Source organism: Corvus hawaiiensis, chromosome Z, assembly GCF_020740725.1.
Source record: "Corvus hawaiiensis isolate bCorHaw1 chromosome Z, bCorHaw1.pri.cur, whole genome shotgun sequence".
NCBI lineage: Eukaryota > Metazoa > Chordata > Aves > Passeriformes > Corvidae > Corvus > Corvus hawaiiensis.
The window spans coordinates 50431893-50457003 of record NC_063255.1 but is presented as its reverse complement, the minus strand read 5'-3'; the positions used below and the strand labels follow the sequence as shown (position 1 = coordinate 50457003).

The following is a 25111-nucleotide window of genomic DNA, read 5'->3' as shown; positions in this document are numbered from 1 at the left end:
AAAAAAAACTTAACTGGCAAATACAATTAAAAGTGTCTCAAGCACAACAATCAGAAGTAAACATTGTGAGAAATGAGAGCAGTTAAAAGTTCAGCTACATGGGTGCAGGAACTGGGTTAATTGGTTTCAGGAGTTCTCAAAGCTATTGGAATAATACGTTGGTTTTTGAGTTCTTCAGTTTTCATTTTTCCAAAACTGTATAAAATACTTATTCAACAATTCACGAAAGATGGGAGAAAAGAACGGTATGACCTTTTCTAGTCCTCTACTATGATACTACTTCTTTGAAATACCAACTTGTGTGTACTTACAGGTATTTCTTTGCTTGCTTGTCAGGCTTGATGATACTATGAAAATGGATTAATTATCCATGGTAGAGTACTGCTTATCATATTTAAGAAGCTATTATTTTTTGAAAGTTTCTTTACACAAAAATAACAGGTTGTCTAGTAATTTCGTACCAATGTGTAGCTTACCTTGAGTTACTTGAATTTCTTGGCTGAAGTAAGACCTTAATATATTGGTTGTTTCTTTACCATGTGTCTAGGAGTACTTTTGCCTGTAACTTACAGCAAAAACCTTGGCATTATGGAAGGTGTTGCTATAGCAATATCATGTTTGGAGGATGCCCTTTAAGAAAATATGGACAACAGGCAACTTGCAGTGCTTGAAGGAAAAATGCCTTCCAGTTGTTAGGAATGAGCAGCAGTTGGTTTCAGCCATTTTCAAGTGTCTTGGAAAGATATGTTCTCTATCTTGAAAATTATCACTGGAGAAACAGATTAGTTAATACAATGAAGGTGTTTTTATCATGGAATAAAACCACAGTATTTATCATGGAATAATTAATTTAGTACAAGAGATGCAGGAAAAAATAATGCTTTGCATTATTTTCTTTCAGTTTCATATTCTAGCAAGATGTTAACAGAAGTAGACTTAAATATTAACTCCATTATTAAAGTTTTGAAAGCCAAATTGGTTTATAAAAGTAGAACTTCAGTTTGAAGGATGCTTTCACACTCTTTGTCCTTGGAACAACAATCACTCAATTTCCTGAAAGTAACGGTGGTAAGGTTGAGAACAGGGCTGGGTAACTGATGATTTTTGTAGTAGATCAGCTTAAGGAACTTGGTAGGTTTTTCAGCATGGCCTTTTTGTGTGGAATTTTTATATTCTGAAATACCAGGCTTTTTCATAAAGTTTTTTGTCATTTTCTTCTACCAGTAGTGTTTTCTTGGTTAATGGTTTCATCTTTCGTAACTTGGGTTTCAGTTAACATCTTGCCGTAAAATTGTCTTAAGTCAGGTGGGAACTAATGCATTTTTTTGCTTTTTCTTTCTCCTAGCATGTGTTTCCATATTTTGCATATTTTCTTTTAAAATAGATAGCAAACATTCATCTTAATGTTACAGAATCTTTAACCTGTAAAAGTTTTTGTAAGAGTAATGGGAAGTGCTTGAACTTCAGTGTAATCAGCCTAAGAACAGTCCTTGATGCTTCTCTACAAAAGGCAGAGGCAGGGGTGGTTCAGTTTTCACAACGGTGTGGGCCAAATGCCACTTGTAGACCATTTTAGGGAAGGAAGAAAGGCTAGAACGCAAAGTTTTTCAGCCCTCCTTCAGTGGAGCGGTCCAGATCCTTGCATGTCTGACTTTTTATCCATGCATGATGCATTCCTCTGCAGTAATGCAGGATTCATGGGATTTTGAGTGGCAGATACATCCACTTGTGCATTGGTCAGGCGTACACACGCGAGGAGTCAGGCACTCTTAGGAAACACAAAAGTTTGCTGCTTGTGCTCTCAACAGCACATGCTACTTTGCCAGTGGCAGTTCATTGCTGTTTTGAACAATGTATGCCTTAGTAAGGAGGATTATTTCTGTTAAACAAACTGAATATTAATTTCATGACTATCTAAAATGATGTCAAGGCTGAAGTAAAAGCTCTCCCAAGTAGGGAGCACAATGTAAAGACCACTTAACATAATGGAGAAGGTGCTGCAGATAAACAGTGTGTTCCTGAGCCCAAATACAAGCGGGAAGTCCACTGAAGGTCGAAGCAAGAACAGACAGCCTGTGAGGAATATAGACACTGTGCCTGAATGCACACAGATGATGTTAATAAAAACAAAACTGATGGATTTTCAAGTAGTGTGGAGTGTGAAGCTCTGCAGGAATGGGTTCTGTAGGTATACTGGCAGCAGAAGTGAGGAAAACGAGAGTCCACAGCTCAGTGTGGAGATACAGAAAACAGTGAGATGTTTAATGGTTTTTTTAATTAATGAATAAGAATGAGGAAGGAATGCCTCATCAGGAGCCTACATAAACGTGTCTCCTCAGTACAGCCTCTTTACTTGAATATTCCTACCTATAGCCTTTTCTGATTCTCAAATAGTGAGAAGGCAGGTTGGTATACTCACTGGCTGAGTTCTCTTCTTAATTTTCATAGCATTTCATACTCCATCAGTATACATGGCTTCCATTCATATTTATGGTAAAATGAGGAACTCCATACTCAATATTAACTGTTTTCCCAAGCTAGTCTCCTGGTTGCTCCCCCTGCAGGGTCAAAATATGTTGAATGAGCAATCTCAGCATGAGAAAGCTGTAGAATATGATACTTTCTTTTTTTTTTTTTCCCTAGATAGTGAGCATGAAAGAATACTTAAAGTTGTAAGAAAGAAAGAAAAACTAGTGTGGGATCTTGTACTGTACAGTTTTAATTTGGAGGAAGAAAATAACTGACAGCCATTCCTACTGTTTTATTACATTATGATAGCAGAAGTTTGTTTGGGTTTTTTTAATATACTGAAATACTGTCCTGGACTACATTAAAAAAATGAGCTGCATTTCTTAAATACAAAAGTCAGTAAAAATATCATCAGCTTCATTTTGAAAACTTAATTGTTGACAAGATACTTAAATAGAAGCAGCTATCATGTGTTTTTTTCTTATGCATTAGATTCCTAGTTACAAAGTCAAAACAGATCACAAGGGCAGCTTTTTGTTGGATTTGAGACAACTTAAGGAAAATATTAAAGTAGGTTCTAAGTGCAGGTTGTCAGCTGACCTAAAAATATGGCTTGCAGATGAAGGTTTTTCAAGTCTTGCATAAGAATTTTACTATCTTATTTTTTGTAAGGATGCAGAATAAGCCATTTTCACTTTTTGAAAAAATAGGGCTTGCAGATGAGACATCATCTCCTTTCTGAATTCTGTGTATTTTCATTGTTTATTTCAATAAAGAGGCAACCTTTGCAATACTATAAAAAAAAATAATGCAAAAAAATATGCCTTTGTGTGAAAATTGATCAGCGATAGCAAAACAAACCACTTATTATTAATCAAAATAATGACAGAAGTGTCAGCTTGTTTTTGCACTCATTTTGAAAATATTTATATGTATTCAAAATAGATATTTTTTTGTTGTTGGCTTCTTTCATCATCCCAGCATGCATTTCACTTTATTGCACCAACTTGGGCCTTTTCCTTAAATTTTTCTGTAATTTATGAGAAGCTGAAACAGAAAATAATGTTTCTGTAAGTACAACATACCTTTCCTTTATATTTTGACCATCCTATGCTGAGGTGTAGTAGTAGTCAAGATAAGATGATCCTCATGAGATCTCTGAGGCAGTTCTAATTAATTTCTTGCTGTATGGTAGCTGATCTGTGTACTTAGTTTATTCTGGAGAAGCTAACAAAAATATCTGCAGTAAACAGTGAATCTACTTAGTATGGTGGATCAATATTAAACTATCTAAATATCCTTAATTAACTGTCCTTTTTTGTCCTCTTTCTTCTGAAGAAATTTTCCACAGAAATTAGATCTTTTGTTCTTCATGAATAGAAATTATTCTTTAATATTGTGGTAAAGGTCTTATTCCTATTTCTTCTAATTGAAGGGTTTGTAGTGGGAGGAGGAAGAAATTGGAGATCACTGTATCTTTATAGTCACTTGGAAATTAATTAATTCGGAATGGTGACTGCAGCTGCTGTGACTCCTTATTGCAACTGATGCTTTTGTGTGTAAAATCTTATTTCCCCATGGCTGCCTCCTGCTTAAAAAAATAGATGAAGTCTATTTGGGAATGTAATGCTAATGTAAATAGGACTTCAGTGCTGAACAGATGTATTGAGACTTTTATTAAAAGTATGGATTTAGTGAACACATGGATTAATAGGATGAGGCAGATTAATGGTATCTTTAGGAGATGACAGTCATACCTTGCAAATCAGTGGGAGTTCTTTGAAGGAGTAAATACATAGTAGATATTGTTAATTGAGTCTGTGTATTGTTTTATATTACTTTTTAAAAGCTGTTGTCCAGCTTTCTCCAAAGCCTCTAGTGATTTTATGTGGAATTTTCTTCTTTTAGTCATAGAGTTAAACATAGTAAGTGAAAGAGAAGAATAGATGCTTGGCTTTCATAGTGTTGGAAAGCTAAAAGTGGAGTTCTGTGCAGATCAGTGCTGGAAATGATTCAGAAAAAGAGAATGAATGACAGAGCTTGAGGATTCCAAAATTTTGGGGTAGTGAAGATAGTAATACTAAAACACTGCAGAACTGACCAACTGGGCAATGAAATGACTGAAGAAATTCAATGGTGATAAATGCTAAGTAATATGTGTGATGGTGGTGAGAATTACATTTCCAGTAGTTCATTTTCACTGGATTGAAATTGGCTTTTACCAATACCACTAGGAGGTGGTTATCAGAGTTACCATAGATATCTGTGAAAATGCTAGATTGCTCTTCCTTGTCTTCAGACAGAAGACAGTCTGTTCCTATTAAAATCAATTATTTTACTGTACACTGCATAAATCATCTTCGTGTATGTAAAAAACAACCAAATAAGCTAGTAAAAATATAAAGAAGAGTGTCAAGAATGATCAGATACGGCACAGCATCTATATAAGGTGTAACAAAACTGGAAGAGGATTCCCCAGGATACAAAGGGAACTATTGATGTTGGAGTTTTACACAATTCATGTATTTGTCCTGGGTAATTATTGTGCCATTGGTGTACCAATATTTTGCTGAGGAGCTTTTAACAGCCAGTTTGAAAATCTGCATATACTAAAAGTAAAAATTTTTTATGTGTGTTTTGTTACGGTCTCCTCTGTCTAGAATTTACTCCTCACCCTGGGCAAATCAAGTGACAGGTTTGTCTTGCTGAAGTTTCAAGATCTCTAGGAAAGGACAAAAACTAACTTATTTTTTTTCTCTATGGAGCCTGGAGGAGGAGTAGTTTTCCTGGAGACAGTGCATACTGAGAAGAGGAATGGAAACAAGAAGTTCTTTCTTTCTGTATGGTGTCTAATCTTTCTTTCTTTTATTCTCTCTGGAAGCAGACAAAGGGGTTGTGCATATAGGGTCTGTGTATTCACGTTCTTCTACTTCACACTGCATCTCTTCAGGTTCTTCTGTCCTCACTCTTTGTTTCTGTTTCCGTCTCTTATTTCAAACCCGAATGTAGCGGGTGGGGGCTATTACGCGGATCGCGCCCATTTGTCAGCCACTATCTTGTTGTTTGGGAATGCTGCGAGCATCCATCACGTCCTTTCTCTGGCTGCCTCGGTGGCGCCGTGCTGGCTCTCGCTCCTGCCGGGCGGGCGAGGCGGGGAGCGGGGGCGCCGCTCCAGGAGTGCCCCGCGCCCTCTCCTGGCAGGTAGCGCCGCTTTCCTGCCGTTCGCACCAAAGCCGCGCTGCTGGCAGCCGCCGGCGCTGCTGGCAGCCGCGCCGAATACCGCGGACAGTAATTCAAAACCCGGGGCTCTTCCAGCCAGCACAGGGTTCCTTGGAAATATGTTAACCCTGAAATCGCATATGGTTGTTGTTTTAATATTAGAAAAGCATTGTAGAACAAATTGTCAGTACAACGAAATTGCAGATTGCATTACAGTGCAAACGAACACTGACATTCAGAACTAAGGGACTTTTGGAAGAAAGTAATGATAATTTTGGCACCGTGCTTGCTGTACTTCTAAGCTTGCTTTATTTCTCTTCTTTTGTTAGTTTCGTATGCTTGTAATTGTAGTTTACTTTCATAATACCTTCTACTTCTGAAATCGTCACAAGATTGTAGACTTGCTGATTGTTTTCTGTATGCTGTGCTGAAAACAGTGACTGCTCTCTGAATGTGACTACTGAATCAGATGTGAACCTCCAAAATCAAACAATTCATTTAATCTAATTGACAGAACAAAATGCCAAGTTCACAGTGTTCATCTCGGTAGACTGATGTAATTGCTGGCATTTGACTTGCATACCTCTTGAAATATTAAATTAGTTTATAAACGTGGCAGAAAAGAGCAGTCTATACTTGCCAAATAAAGTTTGGGTATTTTACATGAGCTCAAACAATTAGCCATGTTAAGTGTACTTTTGGGGAGTTGTTTTTTTCGTTTTGTTACTAAAGCATGAATAAGTAGTCCTTCCCTCAGCTGCTTGTTCTGCTTTTAGACGAGGTTATGCAGCATAGAAGAATGAGGATATTTAGCTAGAGGAAGGTAACCATTTTTGCAAAACTGTGTTTATAGGAATATGGTGCAGTTTTGTTAGATGAATATTTTAATAACTTTAATTTTCCAGAGAACAATAAACCCAGAAAACTATAAAATTTTGCATTGTGAATCTTATTAGATGAAAATTCACAGGTTGACGCTGAATTTCACTTGGATCTAAACTGAGACAGCAATACTGTAGACATTTAGTAATGTTTAAAATTGGTGCCAGCAAAAACCTGACACCAGTGTAGCTTACAAAAAGAACAATTACTAGACAAGTTCCCCTTGAAGTACATTCTTACATTCCCGATGACTAACTGTAATTTTGGAGTATTCTTTTTTTTTTTTTTGACGGGTTAGGAATAGTTAATTCCCATCAAACTCAATTGTCCTATGTTCATCTAAAGTGAGGTGGTTCTTAAGCTTCTGATTTTTTTGGGAAGTTGAATTCTGGTAATTTCCTCTAGTGACATCTTTGGTTTTGTTATTTTAAAATACGAATTAAATTTTACCGTTGTTTTCTTAATCTGTTTTGTAGTGTTACTTTCCAAGTTGTTATTAATTCAACAAGGTTGAAAATTAATGATTTCAAGGAAGATTATTTTTTTTATTTTGACATGTCTTTCTTATATTAAAATCAAAGACCAGTTAAAACAACATAAAATTCAATAAAACTTGGAAATATAAGGCAGTTGATAAAACATGCAAAGTTATTAAAAATACATTAAATGTCTTTGGTGCATACTTCAGGAAAATTAGGAACTGTAAAACCATTTCTTTTTATGCTTTTCTTCCTCTTTGTAATACAGACCCTAGATAATTTGTAAATAAAAAACTCTATAACTACTGTAGAACACCATAATAATCTTAAGCCCAGGTGATACAGGGGAATGTATTTAAATGATAATTCACTTGCCTTCAATTAGAGAGAAAATGTCTTCATTTCTTCTGGATAAAACCTCTGTTTTTAGTATATGATGATACTGAACCAAGTGATCCAGTCAGGTTGCTGGGAAAAGCTTTGTTGGCTATACCAGTGCAACAAACAAACAAAACATCAATGGAATTTTTTTTATTTTATTGTGCTTTTGCTTTTCTTTAGTTGTCTGTCTTTTATGACACAGGTGTGTACAGTAAAATTTGACTTCCACGGAAAGCTATATCTTTACATACATACATTTTCAGACATTTATTAGACCTGCTGCATTGACTGTCAGCTTAGCAAAGGCTTAACTTCTTGAAGCTATTTATTAAAAGAAGATGTTGTTTCTGAATATGTGCAAACTTCTGAAATAGTATTTATTCAAGCATTATTAGATTTCTATTTGAAATCTATTAGTACATATATATCTGTTTGATAGTGAGAAACTTCCACAACATGCGGGGAGCATTGCTAGTTCTAAAGACATTCCTACCCCCATTGTAATGTGATGTGTAATTTTCTTAGAAAAAAAAGTACATTAGTAATATGCTGATTTGTCTTGTTTATATTAATTTTGAGTGCACATACGCCTCAACAGACAGCCTTTACTTTGTCACTTTATTACATTATGTTTAATAAAAAGGTCTTCCCAAACACATTCACTCTACAGTGGTCTCTTACTACACAGTAGAGTCTTATGTTTTTTTAAATAGATCTACATGTTAGCACCACTTAGATTTTGTGCCTATCTGTAATTTAAAAAGCAAGAACTTGTGCCTGTGAGTCGCCAAAGAAATCATGAAAATAGCTCCCAAAAATAGACTCCTTTATTTTTTCTATCTGAAAGGTGTAGGCTCTGGCATAAATATGCACAAACATTGAAAATCCTAAATGTTGTCTTGCCAGGAAGAATGGTAAGTCAAACTGAGTGAGGCAGAGAGATCATTAACCTTAGTGTGAGTAGATCAGGCATACCTCGTCTTTTATTTCTTTTCCTGAGGACCTTGTAGATGTTTCTGAATTTTTTTGAGTATTGAAAATAAATAGGTTTAATGGCCTTTTATTTAAATCCACCATGAACTGTGTCTTAGTAGGCATAGCAAGACCTTTCCCTGTGTAGTATGAGTGGATTGTGATAACCAAGGGGAGCTGAGTGCTGAAGTTTCCCAACACATCCTCTGCCCTGAGCCCCAAGAGTGGTTCACCCCAGAACTCCAGGAACGAATCCCCATTTCAGCTGCATGGGCCAGCAAGTGAGCTGACACTTTCAGGAGGGGTGAGTGGGTGAGTGCAGGTTTTTTCCCAATGACTGTTAAAAAAAAAAAAAAACAAAAAAAAAATTAACAAGTTTTTAGCATGGAGATGCATAAATATTTACTTGATTCATGGATGGTAATAATATTCTTAACAATTATGATGACTTGGCAGTCTTCATAATTTTCTGGACATCAGTCAGTTTCAGACCTATGACAGGGATGGCCCTAGCAGCACCATCCTCTACTTCCTGTCAAATCAATCTACCTCTCATGAGGTTACTGACCCCTGCTGGATTCTCACCTGTGAGTTGAAAACCTCAGTCCTTCTCAGCAGAAATTTGAAACTCTTGGTAGGTCTGTAATGCTTTCACTTCCGCAGATGTGTCTGCTGCAAAAGGAGGCAATGGCAGGTCTTTTTAGAATTGCTTTAGAAATGCAACGAATGCAACATCTTAATGATTATCCAATCTATTTTTTACCACCAAGTAAAATAAATGGAGCAATTGCATCATTTGGGCGTTCTCATGTTGTTCAGCCAGGGGGGATAAATTGTTGCTGGGAATTATTTGTCACAGTCAGCAAAGCAGGAAATCATTAAAACAAAAGTGAGTCTTCAGCTGAGAAGTGCTTTACTGCAGAAGGTGCAGTTGCAAACAAGTAGCAAGTACAGTGTTCTGCATTTACCTATCATCAGGGTGCAGTTAGAGAAATTTGGGACAAATCAGTAGGCCTCTCTGGAAGGGTTTTATGTAATTTACAGGTGATGGATAAAGATGAGAGTGACCTGGATTGCCTGGATTCCACTGAGGAAAAAACTAAAGCCAAATGAAAGATGAAATTTCCAGGACTAAGGCTACAGGCTCTTTGTCTAGAATTAGACTTCTCTTCTGTGCGATATTACCAAGAGAGATACTGCTTCCCATTTTATTCCTATTTTTAAAATTGTAGTTAAAAAATGAGAGCAAATACAGAAAATACTTCGAGATCTTAAATATCTTTAAATTTTTAATCTGTGGTAAATGAAGTTCAAGACATCTAATTACTCAGAAGACAGTTTGAGAGGTGTTTTACTAATAGTTCATAGAGACTGGCAGGAGGGCAGGCAGCTCCTTGAAAGTGCTTAGCTTTGTCAGTGGTAAAATTACATAGGGATTTTGTAATAAAGCAGGTATGTCAGCGTAACTCTGATTTGTTTAATAAACTTGCTAATAAGCTTAAGCCACACTTAACTAGACAATGTCATATTTTACTTACCACTTAAATTTTGTGTTATTCTGTTTATTAATTTTATCCAGATTGCTCTCTTGGCAATACCGTTCATCTTGGTTGCACATCGAGTAAAATGGGGCTTGGGGAGACAGAGGTTTGGGGGGTTTATTTATTTTATTTTTTTTTATAGGCAAAGTGCCATTTACTTTGCTATGGCGGTCAACTAATGTGACTTACATCCCTGGAAATCCTTGTGTGTGTATCTATGTCTGAGCTACTGACAAAGGATTTGTATTTACAAACTGGGGAAGAAAATACTCTTTTTCTTCATAATGAGTTTGATAATAAATTAGAGCACTGCATTTCTTGAAAATATGCGTTCATAACTGAAATGAATTGTGCTCTTATAATGGATTCAGTTTCTTTTTGGAAGCTGGATAAGCTTTCAGGTGAGCCATGGCTGATTTGAAGGTATCCCATTTTTGTGTACTTTCACAATGGGAATACTTACCCCTAAGTCTAAGACTGCTTTTGTTCTGAATGACTAAAATACTGAATTTCTAAAGATTTAAGGGAACAAATTGGTTATGACAAGAAGACATGCAGGGATTAAATTGTAGGAAAAAGTGTTCCAGAAGTTTTTTCTCTTGCACCTTTCTCCTCACTAAGCAACCTAGAAAAATGGCAGAAAGTGGAAAAATCAGACTGAATGCTGTAAAAAATATAAGAAGCTTCATGAGAAAGTAGTCTCAAACACAGGCTTAAGAGTAAAAATTATGGTTATGTTTTAAAAGCTGCAAGTATATTAATGGATAGCAAACTATAGCTGAGATTTCAGCAGAAATATGACTTTTGGTAAGGGTGTTCTATTTCTATATTCCCTGATTCTATTACTTATTTTTTGATGAAGTTTCACTATTTTAAGATGAAAGTTATTTTTTCATATGGAAAGGCTTAAAACTTGCACAGCTAAGAAAATATGAAAAAATAATTAAAATTAATGAATTTTTTGATATACATAAACAAAAATTACTAGTCAAAACAAAATTGAAATTGTCATTTTTAATAGTCTGAAGACTCCTAAATTGTTTCCACAGGCCACTGGCAGACTGTGTTTTTTTTCTGAGTCATCTAAAACTGCCTGAGACAGCATAGCTGGGAATACATTTAGTATGAAAAATCTTACATTTCTGAGATGTGTTGAAGCCTCATTTGACAGTGAGATTTTTTGTCTTTGCTGTCTTCCAGAGGCTATTCAATACACTACATTTCCATGCCTTTTAGGTTTGAACCTCTATCTTACCCAGTATCACTTTGATAAAGTGTCATCTGAGCAGCCACAATCAATATAAGCATGAAATCCTATTTTTACATGCTATTTACGTTTGACATACTTCTCTTCAATGTAGTCTTGTCTTTCTGTGTAAGACACTTAGGGTTTATTAAAAAAGAAATCTCCCAATGTTGCTGTTTTAAGTTTCTGTAAGTACTGGGGGTGAGCTCACTGCCTTCAGTACCCTGTTCAGAGGCGAGTGCCTGCCCCATAGCTACCCCTTCCTGTGCCCCAGTGCTCACTCTTCCCAGCCTAGGCCAGTCTTTGCCCACCCATATTTACTTTTTCCAAAATCTGGCATTTCAATGTGACTTCATATCCAACACTGGCTTCACGCGCTATTACTAGTAGTTACCTTAGTACCTTGCAAGATGTCCGCCTCTGAAGTCTGCCCTGTATTCCACCTTTCCATGGAACTCGTCTGTTTTTTGTGTAACTCTGCCCTGATGATCTGTACAACCACTCTGCAGCTTCTTGCATTATCTGTCACATCCAGCAGTTTTCTTATGTCCAGTAGCTTTTCACATCCTGTTTATTCAGCTTAATCTCAGGCCAAGGCCTGGTTGTCTGCCTTGCAGCCCTGACAGGATCCAACTGGCTGACAGGTCAGTTCTGACATCTCTCAACTGCCCACTGGAGCAGCTGCCTGGGCAGTGAATGGCTGGAGGAGCATCAGTCCCCACACTGTTGAAAAATTGAGCCAGACTGGTCGTACTGCTGCCACTCCTTTGCCACCTCCTTCCAGTGTCATCTTGGCATTCCAGTGGCCATTTGTGGGCTCAGCTGAGGCATCAGGACAGACAGCTGCACTGCACCATCATGCTTTGTGTCGGGTACGTCAGCCTGCAGAATCTTTCCTTGCTCATGTCCCTGTCTCCTAAAGGGTTTCATAACAGAAGCTGAGACAGGGGTGCAGTCTGTAAGTAAAAGAAAATTATTTCTTCTGTGGTTGCTTACTGCCCATTATCCATCAGCATGCCAGCATTTGCCAACTGTAGTACTAATGCCAGTAGTGCTGGCAGTGTTTTTTACCTCTCATAATTGTCTCTCTCCCACAAGAGAAAACATGGTCGGTGTGCAGGGCAGAAGGGTCTGTTGATCCCAACAGTTTTGTATCATCCCTTAGGAGGCAGTCAGTATGTCAACACCTTGCTTTTAAGGTTTTGGGTTCGGGTATTTTTAGGCATTTGGGGGTTATTTAAAACAGTTGTCAGGGATGATATTCAAGGAGAAAGAGTGTGTACCTTAGTTGGTAGAGGGCTTATGTCTGTATTGCCCTAATCTAGATTTATTGTGGTTTGTATACTTCATACAGTAGCATCTTTATCTTGTTCCCTCTTAACTTTGTATGCCTTGCTCACTTGGAACATAACATCTGTTTTGGAAACCTACTGACACAGGTTATGACACCAAGCATTAATTAATAATTTCAGAAAGCAGCTATAATCTGTGAGAGTATTTGGAAGGCAGTGAGAGTGTTCATTAGGGGCCTCGAGAAGTGGATCTTCTCAGTGCTAAAGGGATAGAAAGGAGAGGGGGAAGGGATGAAGAAAAACACAGGAAGTAAAAGAAGAGCCCATGGACAAGGGATAAACAGAGACAGGGACAAAGACAATTGATCTCCAGTTGCTAATAATGGGCCATTAAAAAACTACTGATACTGCTTTGCAGAAGGCCAACCTTGGCTTTGTAACTGATAAGGGGGAACAATAGGAACATGAGGATTTGAGGATGTGGGAGGACCTGTGAACTACACAAAACTTACTAAGCAACACTTGGGGAGCATAATTGGAAGCGAGCATTTGAGGGGCCAATCTTAGCCAGTTCTAGTCCGTAAATTTACCTGACTAAGCACTGCAACTGATTGAGACAGTCTGTTATCTTTTTATTTTTCCTTACCTGTGTGTAATCTCACCCCTTTGTCCCTTGTGTGCAAGTGCTATAAGGACTAGGTTAGGCCAGCTACTGAGGTTATGGGGCAAGCAACAGGAGTCAGGCTAGGAGTGTAGGGGTAGGGCCCTGAGCAGCCGTTCTAGCAGGAGATACCCCTGCCCATGGTGGGGGTAGGAACTAGAGAATCTTTAAGACCCCTTCTAACCATTCTGTGTTTTTACGGTTCTGTGGTCTGGGAAGGGGTGTCAGGTGGGTAGAGGGCCCTTGCTGGTGCCTGTAACATGAGTGGGAGTGTGTGCATCTGCCTGCTAGTGACTTGCTGCCAGCGAGCAAGTAGAATGCCCACAAGGGGGATGGGCCCCGCCCAGCCTGGCCTTGAATATTCCCAGGGGATGTGGTATCCACAGCTGCTTTGGGCAACCAGTGCCAGTGCCTCACCACCCTCACAGTAAAGAATTTCTTCCTAATATCCATGGTGTCCAAGAGCTATGGACACAGGCAGAGGGGTATTAGATGGACAGAAGGACATGCTGTGCTGAAACTGAGGGATCCGTGAGTGCTCATGTGTTTGTGCATTTTGAGGGGGTGGGAGGTGGCATTGCTGTCAATAGTGAGCTTCAGTCCTGATCGGAAAAGAAGAGGTCTTGGCGGGCTGTACTGATGCTTGTGTGAGTCCTGAGAGTGCTGTGTGCTGCATACCTTAACTACTGGTTGAACCTTGTCAATAAGAAAGCAACTGCTACATCTGTGGACCTGGGACAGACACCTCCAGGTCTCCGGACACACTGGGCTGGGCTGCAGCATCAGGCAGGAGGAATCCCTAGTCTCAGAGATGCTGGAAGGGGGCAGGGATTTATAACATCCCTTAGCATAAATGGTGAAAGAGAGTTTCATAATAGATATTCAATACTAAGGTTTTCTTGGTGAGTCAGGAGTTACTGAGGTATGTGCATCTCAAAGTTGAGAAAACTCTGCTGGGAAAAATACCACTATCTCCCTTTTTTATTATCTGCTGCTGACCATTAAGAGACAGAATAAACATGTATTTATTACAGTAACTTGACTCACGTGGCTACTTTTACAAAACCAGGGTGCTCTGGAATAGTTAAGTCAAAAATGCTTTGTTTGCCTTAAATCTAAGAGAAGTGAAGGAGATCATTTTATAAATTTGGGGATTTAAGCCTTAACAGAAGGTTCTTGGCCTCATTCTGTATCTGAGGCATTTCAATGTGGCTTTCATGACTTCACATTCCAAAGTGTAATTCATTCTCCAGTACTATTCATGATTCTGCAATGTCTTGGGAATTCTGCAATATTGTCATATCAAAATTAAACTTCTGACATTCTCATGGAGGGATTGCTGAAGTTCATCTGCCTCTGCCCTGAACCCTGTTCCTGCATTTAAATCCTAAGGAGACAGGAAATAGGCAGTTTTATTTGGGATGAAGATCATAAGAATTATCTTTTTTTGTTGTTGTTTTTTTTTAATAAACCAGCAGCTTGATTTGATGAATAATACTGGGTTTCAGAGCTTCATTTGTAACCCCCAACCTGCTGTGTGACAGTAAGCATGTCACTTAACCAACGTGTCCTACTTTCACCATCTGTGAAACACTTTGAAAAGTCATGGAAAACTGAATCATAGGGCTTTTCCATCTCTGTTAGGTCATCCAACTGTTCATCTGCCAGTAGAAGATTGTTTCCTACATCCACCAGTGTTTTTCCAGTGTGGATTCTGTCCTCTTAAGTGTGGTTGGGCTTCCACTAGCACCTTTGGGAGATGATTTTGCAGAGTTCTAGAAAGTTCTAGAAGTTCTTCTGACATTCACAAAAAGAGATTTTTGTTGTTGTTGTTAATTTAACTGTGTTCTGTTACTTTTTTCCCCATTACTAGATAGTTTTTTACAGTTTCAAGACATATGCAATTCATGCAACACCTTAAAGGTCTAGATAAATTGCAAGTCTCTGTAAGGTATCTTATCTATAAAAAGAAGAAAAACAAAAGGTTTTGAGATGCAAGGTATGACCTTTTATAAGAATGTAAACTACTTGGTATTTCCTGAAATTATGTCTAAGGAAGTTTACAGACTGCTCCAGAGTTAGGACAGAAGAGGGATAGAATATGGAACTTAGCCGTGATGTTAAAATGAAAGTGTTGGAATAGGTATCAAGGATGGTTAAGCAGGAGAAGAAAGAAATTAACAAATGCAATATAGTTGTTGAACATAACTAAATTACTTTGTACAGAGCTTTAACTTTTCAAAATGTGTGGAAATTATTTATGTCCTGCATAAGAGTAGTTAAACTGCTTTTAAAATAGCCATCTGGGAAACAATTGGTATGTAACATGATTTTTTGTTGCACTGCCCTCGGAGGAAAATAATATTCAGTTAATTCAGTTGATGAGGTTAATAGAACATTTTGTAATACAACCTGCATCAAGCATGTGTCTTAAAATAGTGAGAAATCTGTCATGGGGGCATCTTTCGTAAAATACTGAGCTTTTAACAAAATCCACTTGTCCAGGATTTTCATTCCTCTATTTCAGCTGCCAGTGGAAATGCTTAAGTCCAGGAATAAAAACTGCATGTGTAGTCAGTTTCTTTAGAAAAGACATGTTTTTTTTTCATCTCTGCTTCATTTTCATTGTCTTAAACTTATATGTTCACATGTGTTGATAAGTTCTGATATAACTTCAGAGTCTAAGATAAGTCGGGAATTTAAAGCCTTGCAAAGTTTATTTGTAGTAAAACAATATGGGTAATTGAAATATTTCTGCAAATAAAACCACCCTACTGCATACTTTGCTGCTAAAAAATTCCTTTTGCCTTCAGCAGTAGTATATACAGTTAGATTAGGTATAAGGTAGTGTTTTGGAAAGGTCAGTATAAATGTAGTGTTTACATACATACCAAAAGTCTCCATATAACAAACTGGTTTTCTTCCTTTAAAAAGAAAAGAATGGTTAGAATGTTTATGAGGAAGGTGAACCTTAGAAAGATTTCATGAAGTCTGATCATAAGAAGAATAAACTTATCTTTCTTTACAGGACATAAAACCAGATGAAGTTACCAGACTTGCTCTTAGGACAGAAGTTAATTTTGAAACTGTCTGCAGAAAGGTAAGACTTGCTGGATCTTGTTGTCCTTCCCCTGCTTCTCTGAGTGAGAAAAGATGCGTATGTGAGTGCAAGTACATGGATTTCGCACAGTGTGTTCTGTTTGTTGTGTTGTGTCTTCATTATAGATCTTCCTTTTCTGAGGAGGTTTATCGACTCGGACATATCTACAGAAAAATGAGTATCTGTCTAGTACAAGTGACTTGTCATCATTGGTCTGGTGGGCTAGTCCCTAGTAACTGGAGCAGAATACCAGGAAGCATAGCAGTGATTTCTTAGTATTTATAAATAGATTTGTTTTGTTTATATAGTATATATACATGATTCAGTTAGTGTAAATAATCTAAGTAAGGTTTCAACAACAGTTGGAAAAAGACTCCCAATACTTTTAAATGTCGAGAGACTTTTCCACATGTAAACAAAGCACGACAAACGTTAGCTTGAAATAAAGGTGGAATTCTAACACCCCTGTGGCTCATTTGTTTCAGTGTAATGTTTCTCTTGAAGCCTGCTGATGGTACAGTATCAAATATTAACTGTCTAACTAGTGATGTCTGTAAGAGATTAAGTGAAGACATAGAAGTGGAGAGACGCTTGTTGCAATAACCAGCTGAGGTGGAGAGCAGTACCATTCCAAATGATATGCTGCATTAGTGATGCCAGAAAGCAATTCTGAATTTAAAAATGTCAATACATGAAGTTTTATGGTTTTTTTGGCTTTATCCTAAATTCTTATGGGTGGCCCACTGAGGAAGGCTGAAACCTGAAATGTTTATAGTACATGGGGTGAGTTTTAATGTAGAATTGGATCATTTACTTGTGTAATGGCATCATTAATTTGTAATATAACTCTGCTGTTGCATATTGCAGTCATGTGTGATGTAGTTCAGTTATTAGCATAGTGTGCAGCAAGTTTTTCAATATTTCATGTCAGCAAAATCAAGTTAATAGGAAAATATCATAGGAATTTGGTATTTCTGGATCAGTGTTTGGGTAGAAGCATCTTAACTGTTTTTCCTTCTCTTAATGATAGAAGAGAGTAAGGAAAAGGTCACAGATAAACTGACATGAAGCTAAAAAGCATTCTTCTTCTAAATTTATTTGACCAGGATTTTCCAGTGTGAAGATGAGGTAGTCGGAAACTTGTTACTGTAATGTTAGAAATGGTGCAGACATGAAGATTTTGAATGTGCGAGCACATGTGGAGAGGGATTTAATTTTTGAAGAGTGATTATAAATTGAAACAGTGACGTTTAGTCACTTAACCATAGTAGACTCTTCTGCCAAGATTTCAAATGCACCATGCTGATTCTATGAAGTGTAGGAGCACCAAAATTAAATAATTGATGTTATTTTTTTAAAGGAATTTATAGGTTTACAGTTGGAATTCTATTTACTAAGAGGGCAATTTTATTGATAAGAATGCTGAAGGAGTATAATTGATCTTCCTGGTTTATTTCACCACATTGTTTTTTATATATTCACAGTAACGACTGTGAATGTAATCTCATATTTACTTAAAGTCTTAAAATACGCTTTAATTTAGCTTTAGTTCTTGAAAATGTATAATGTGAGCACCTTCATGGAATTTTTGGGCGTTTTGATCTTTGTTGTTTCTATTACTTTTTGCTACTGGTCCCATTTTTCAGAGGAATGGAATTCTGTTAATCTCACACTTTGTAGTGGATGGAACTTACATTTCAAATCAAGCTGATGGATGAATGCTGATGTTTTTTTAAACCCATAGAAGGTTTTAACCTCCTTACTGCAGAAGAAGAATATGTACAATTAATTATAACACTATGCTGACAAGTGGTGGCTGTGCCATCATAACTTCATTGGTTGCTTTTGGTTGGCCATAGCACTTCCCCAACTAAAGAGGGCATCGGTTCTGTGGTTAAGCAGGAGTTAATTTTCCAGTATTTTATTTCTTATTTTCCCACAGTTAGTTATTAAACATACAATAAAAAATATATTTGATTTTCTATCCCTAGCAATATTCTGTAGTCTCATGAAATACAGACCACACTGTTTACCTTTTCATTAACTTGAGTTTCAAAATATTTGAAGGAAAACATCCTGTGGCTGTTTTCGTTTTCAGAATAGGTTTGTTTTCATTGACAAAAGGCAATCTGCTTTTAATTCACTGTGGAATGCTGAATATTAGTTTTGCATAGTGGTCATGTAGTCAAGATACTTGTTTAATTGCTTCTGCTCACTGAGATTTTATGTTTCATTATTGTTTCCCCAACATTTTTCAGAATAAGTGAAGCATACTTTTCTATTTAAAAAGAGTTTGCATATATTTCAGTTAAGTACAATAAAGTTGTGCTAAGTGGCAATTTACTGTGAGTTCCTATGATTTAGCTGTAAATATCTCTGTATTGATAATAAGCACATCAGATTTATGTAGTTGCAGGGGGATTTGGCAAGAGTCACCAGCCCCGTGATGCAAGACTTTTCATAAAAGCATTACAAGAAGCAGCAGGTGAACAGTTCTTCATGCACATCTGCTGAAATATTTTTAATCCATATGAATATTGCTGCACCTGCCACCATTGTTACCAACAGGTGATAAACTGTATTGTAAAACTTGTAGTAAATGTTACCATGCAACTTTGACCAGGCTTTATATTGTTGATTGTATTTACAGCTGTTGAAAAACAGAAGCTGTATTTTCTAGGTTTTCTTCAAGTCCTTATGAACTTTCTATACCAAGCTGTGCATTGTCTGCCACAAATATATTTGACAGACATTAGTAAAAGTAGAAAAACATGTCATAGAGCTCATATTTTAAACTCATATTTTCAGCTGTGATGGCATTTTGAACTGTTGCACACAGCATATATTCCTAACTGTTATGGGAGGCTTGGTTCATCAGTGTTGTGCTCCACTGAACTGAAGTTATAAATTGGAACCTAATCCTAATATAATGCTATTCATTACAAGCAGAAAACTGAACTGAGAACTGACAAAGTCTTAACTGTTATCTTCAACTTGTTGCTAACATAGCTTTAAGGTAATTCAGATAGGTGAAGATAGGCAGGATAGGTAAGTTAATATGTATTGATGTTTTCCCAGTATTAGAAAATTTTGTGTATAATCTGGTCTGTTTCCTCTGGAAAAGGGGATGTTGGTCCACCTGCAAACACCTTCATAAGCACAGTGAGTTTTGTTGCCTTTGCTAACAGATATTGACTAACGTATTGTAGCATCTCATTTAGCTTTTTTCCAGTAAGTCTTTGGTGTATAGCACATGAGAAAAAAGTGCATGTGTTTTAAACCCTTGAGAACAACAGAATTCCAGCATAATGGAACTCTGCTACAAGCAGCGATATGTCATCTTGCCTTAAGTCAAAATACTTCTAATTTTTTCTAACAAATAAAGTCTATGTGTTTCAAAATTCAGTGACTGTCTGATTTGGGGGAGCAGAGTTGAAACAGAAATTAACTATTGTATTTTACTTTGAGTGAAGAATAGAGTACCAATAGACATTATTATCAGAGATTGAATTGAGCACATGGTTCCAACTTGCAGAAATACCAACAAGCATTCACAGATGATAAATACTACCTATATTTTTTGCTTTCAGATGCAATTCTCACATAACCTTAGGAGCATAGTATTCCCTTCTTTTACACTGATCTTTAGTCTGGTCCTTGAGAACAGTGCTACCTTTTCCTGTTAAGTGTTGTATTTCCATCCATTGCTCAATCCTGTTGCGTTTGAATCATACAGATGCTTGTCTGCAAAGAGGATTCTGCACAGCAAATTTTGAGTATATTATGATCCTCAGAGTTTTTTGGGGCCATGCCACATCCCTCTGAAAAGCTTGCCACAGTTTCTAAGTGTGTTGAGAAATTTTTTGTAGGCCAGAAATGTAAGTCATTAGTAGCCCTTAGAAGCATTTCATTCCCTCCCCCCCCAGTTTAAGGTCTGGCAAGCTTATTTTGGATTGCTTCATGTACAGGAACCAACTTTGTCTTGTTTGGAATTTAAAAGGAATTCAAAGACTTTAGAAATAGGATCTCAGGCGGCTCATGCACAGCCATAGGGGGACATGTCAGGATTTGACTGAGCAACTGGATACACAGTATGAGTTTCATCATTTAAAATCTAAGCTGCCTGATGAGGGCAACTCGGCTTAACATGATTTTGGAGGGTTTATGTTAGTGCTATGTTGCTTCTGGTTCAGATATTTTTAACAGATGCCCAAAGACTGATACATTATAGTTAGAAGTTCTGGGGTGAGTGAATTTAGTGTCTATGGGACTTCACCTATATGACTTAAATGAACTTGGGATAGGGGAACCAACCAAAATACTAACAGTAATATGAAAGGGTGATTTATCAAACAAGGCTTTGTCTGATGCACATGTGAGAAGACCCTGTTTCCCGGACTTCTTGAATTCACTGGATCTCTGCTGTGGGACTAAGGAAGTCGTTGTGCAAAAAGGACATGAGAAAAAGGTAGAAAGGTGTTTCTGCCCAGGACAGACAGGAAGGACGAAATTACAGGGCTAAATATGTATTGGCTTTATTTCTTTCAAAAGCGTGTTTCAATCACATTATCAAAATAGCATTTCTCAGATTCACGTCCTTTTTAAATTATGCAGGTGATGGACTTAGAGTCATCTATGAATTCTCAGCCTCTCTCTCATCAGTATGCAAGAAAGGAGCAAGGGTGGAGAAGTCACAATAGTAGTTTTGGTTTTATTCTTCTTTTTAGATTTATATTGAAAATGTTTTTCACACCAACAATATGTGAAAGGCAAATTATGAAAGGCTGCTAGCTTTCAGGCTTTAATTAACAGTGAGTAATTAATTGGAGCAGCAGTTTTCCCAGAGTAACTCACTAGATGGATACAAGGCAGTGTCTTGCTGAAGGAATACACAAGACATTGTTCTACTGAATACACTTATTTATTGGGGAAATTTTAAACTTAATACTCCTAGTACTTTCAAACTGTGTGGTAGGAAAAGAAAGATGTAATTTCTGAATCAAGTAGAATTTTTGAGAAAGCACATCTGCATCTACAGAGGAACAGTCATATCTGTATTTCCTAATTTTGAGAAATATAAAGGTTTCTCTTTCATCTGACAATCCTAAATCTATGCTTGTGATCTTTGCATTCCTTTATTTTGAAAATGTTTTTCCTGGTGGAAAACACCTAAAAAAACCCCTCTGTATGCACTGTAGATTTAATCTGAGGAAATGCACTAAATCATAAAAAGGGCCCCTAAAACGGGTCTTTTGCATTTTAATTGAAGACTTGCTGTTAGCTTCAAAGGCTTTGGATCAGACACAAAATAGTTGCTGTCTTTCGTTTGGGGTTTGGAGGATTTTTCCACAACCTCCTCCCTTCTCCTCCCCCCAGCCCTCCTGAAGAATTCGACTCACAACACAAACATACTAATTAGGATAGATGTTACTACTGATGTAAAACTTCTGTTTCTGTTATTAGTGCCTTTAATAGTAGATTATTATGTACATGGATTTTTAACATTGCTTATGGAAATATTTTGTTTGCAATACATAAACCATAAGGATAGGACTACTGTATGAATCAATTTTCTTTGTGATACTGATGTGATAGTCCATAAACTTTGTATAATATGCTTATCATTAATACTTTGCAATTTTGTGGTTTGATTTTGCCTGTGTAGGGGCAAATGGCTGGTGTTTTTGAGGAATCCAAGAAAAACTTCATTCTCCTTTTTATATGAATTCTGGTTGTTACACTCTGATGATTTAATTGCCTACCTGGATTTCATGAACAATCTCCATCTCACTCCCGTCCCCCTTCTCTATAAGTATTAATTATTGGTAACATTGTTATCTTACTTCCTTTTGCTCCAGAAGGAATGGATTGCCTTACTAGGTGCATGGATGTTTCTATTCTCCAACAATGTGTTTATGCTGAAAATAATATATTCAATTTATTTTGCCACATGTTAAAATGTTACCTTCCCTTCTTATTTCAGTATGAAACAATAGATACTCATTTGCATATTAGATGCTAGATAGACTTTTCTCTCTGTAAGAGGTGCATCTGTCACTATGTTATATTTTTTGGAAATGAGTTGCATTAATTTAATACTACAATTTCCTGCATCACAGACTAAAATAACTGTCTTGGTACTGGGTATCAGTATTACAGAGCTGAATTTGTTTTGTCCTGAGTATTTTGACTCCATTTGAATGAAAGTTACACTAAATGTATGAAGCCACTGTTTCCTGAGAATTTTCCATGTCAAACACCAGATGTTAGTGTTAAACAGGAGTGTCTGTGGTCTTCCTAAGACTACTGATGAAGTGAAGAGTTTTGCATTCATTGATATCACATTGCGTTCACTGAATATCACATTCAGGTGTAAATACTTTCTCTGTGTGACTGATTGTTTTCTTTTCCTGAAAGTTCCTCATCTTCCAAATTTGATTCCAAACTTCCAAGCTGTTTAGCATGGCTTTTATATACATCAGGCTATATTTTAGAACCTAGAATCCATTACTATGGCCGCAGCTAAAGTTTAATGTCTGTCTATCTGCTAGCCCAGCCAGTATCAGTCCCTCCCCAAGCTTCCAGTGGGAGAGTACAGGGTTGTAGTAGGTTCTGTCCATGTCACTCCCACTTTTGGTTATCCACTCCTTCCCTCCACCACAGTCTTTCCTTACTGTCTCTGGAACAATTTGTAGATCTCTTCAGTTGCCCCTTCGTATTCAAACTAGGCTGACATACATTCTCCACTGTAGTGCCACTGTTTGAGAGCAAGGAGGTAGACTAGACCAAGGTTAGCATCATCTTCAACATCAGAGTAGCAATTGCAACTCAGTTTAACTGCAGCTTTGATTTTGTTAACTCTGGAAGGAGTCTTCTTTTAAGTTCAGTATCGAAATAAACTGCTAGTAACTTTGGCAGTACTTCACAGAGATACTGTTTATCTCTGACACAAAAGGACTGTCTCCTTTCAAATTTTAAATTGCTAGTCCAAGAATCTTTCTACCACTCATTTGCATTCCTGTGAGGCTGTATTTCTTCAATTTTGTTGCCTGGCTGAACTGTTTGAGTTTGCTAAAGTACAAGGGCTAGACAAGGCTCAGACTCAGAAGTGGTATGATTGCCTTTGATTTGAATACACTCTTTCACTTATTTGATGTGACAGACCAGAATGTGGGCAAGCATATTGTTGTTAGTAAAGCTCAGAGGAAGTTGATTCACATTTTTTTGAGTGATATTTGGCTTGGATCCCCAGGTAATTCAAATACAATGAATATGCTTGTGAGGGTATAATGGATGAAAAGCTGGGTGGGAAGAGCAGTACTTTTAGAGTCAGATATACCTGTGGTGGTGATGTTGTGATGCATGGTGCTGCACATGCACATGGTGGTACTCCTTCAGTCCCAGAAAGCTTTATGTCACACCACTCACAAAAGACAAGCAACTCACAAATTTCATTTCTATTTTAAATGAGTATTTGAGTGATGCGTGATCAGTATCTCACTGGATACGAGCTGTCATGGGAATAATAGAGGAAAATATTAGAAGTAGTCTTGTTTCTATGCTTTCCTTGAAGAAAATACAAGAAAAGTGGCATAACAAGAGGTTCTCAAGGTATTGTGGTTGATTGGCAACTTTTTGGTTTGGTTTGGTTTGGTTTTGTTGTTTTGTTGGGTTTTTTTAAATAAAGAAAGGCCAGGTTACTGATGTCCACAATCTCCTTCTCCAGAATATTTTCCAGACTCTCATACAATGCCTATGAGGCAGAATATCAATGCCTGGATGAGTATATGGTATAAAAATGAGACACGTAGGTATTTGTAGTACATTTGGGGCCAGGAAAAGCTGGAAATGAAGGATGACCTGCAGCATAATCAAATTTGCACTGGGCTCTCAGCACTGAAAATTCTGAAGGACATAAAGGAATATTTAAAAGCATAGGGAAGGTTATATGTGTGGAGGAACATCAGATTAACATTGACATGACATACAAGGAGCATGGGGCTACTTTTCAGGAATGTCTCTCATAGCCCAAGGATAGAACAGCTTGATCCAGTAAGTAATGAAGGTAAATCAGACTGTCTACAGTGACGATTGACACCTCCAATACTAAGCCACGGGGAAAGAGTGTAACTTATGAATGCTTCCATATTAAGCCTTGCACCAAAAACAATAATGGAGGGACACTAGAATTCCTGACATGTGTCATCATCACAGATAATACAGATACCCTCCTTCCACCAGGTCTTCAAGATACTTAATGCAATTTACCATCTTTACAGGGATAATGGTGTGGGATGTACATGCATGAGAGTGGTACTTTTCTGTGAAGCACTGTAGTTTAACAGCTCAAAGGTATTACTGGAAAAGAAAAGCTCTCTGAAGTGTTTTGAGTGGAAGTTCCAACTGTCACAAAACTTGGATAACAATAATGTACTACAGGCCCCATTGAGAATGGTAATGGTGAACAGAAAATGTTCAATGAGACTAGAGAAGCTACACATTTAGGACAGATAATAGGAGTCAGTGTTTTCAGTTATTCTTAATTCTTTTGGATACTAAAGACAGAATCGTTATATTTTATATATACATAGGGAAAGTAATCCATTTGTAAAGTTGATCCACATGAAGGGGTAGGGAGATGGATGTGCTCAACCAAATGACAAAGCAAAATGTTTCCTCTGTCTTGTCATCTGTCTGTAAATCCTCTGAGAATTGATACTCATTGAGCAATTTCAACCAAGGTTCCCGTAGCTGGTTTTAAGAGCATTAACTTCCAGCAGGAAGGCTTTTGTGTGTGTATGTATGTGAGAAATAAAGATCAGTGTACCCTGGAGGGAAAAATGGTCATAGTTTATAACCTCTTGATCTT

At 37.3% G+C, this 25111-nt stretch overlaps 1 protein-coding gene and 1 long non-coding RNA gene across 2 annotated transcripts in view; one reads left to right on the top strand and one right to left on the bottom strand.

Moving 5' to 3' along the window:
- The window catches only part of SRFBP1 (serum response factor binding protein 1), a 68986-nt gene that overhangs the window by 27376 nt on the left and 16499 nt on the right, over positions 1–25111 (top strand). Inside the window, exon 4 of the mRNA XM_048290647.1 lies at positions 16171–16242. Coding sequence (XP_048146604.1) covers positions 16171–16242 — 72 coding nt within the window. The remainder of the gene's footprint in view (positions 1–16170; positions 16243–25111) is intronic.
- LOC125319461 lies at positions 7877–12010 on the bottom strand. Its single transcript, XR_007200741.1, has 3 exons — positions 11584–12010; positions 8988–9074; positions 7877–8739 (listed from the first exon to the last, which is right to left on the bottom strand). It is a non-coding gene; the product is annotated as an uncharacterized LOC125319461 (long non-coding RNA).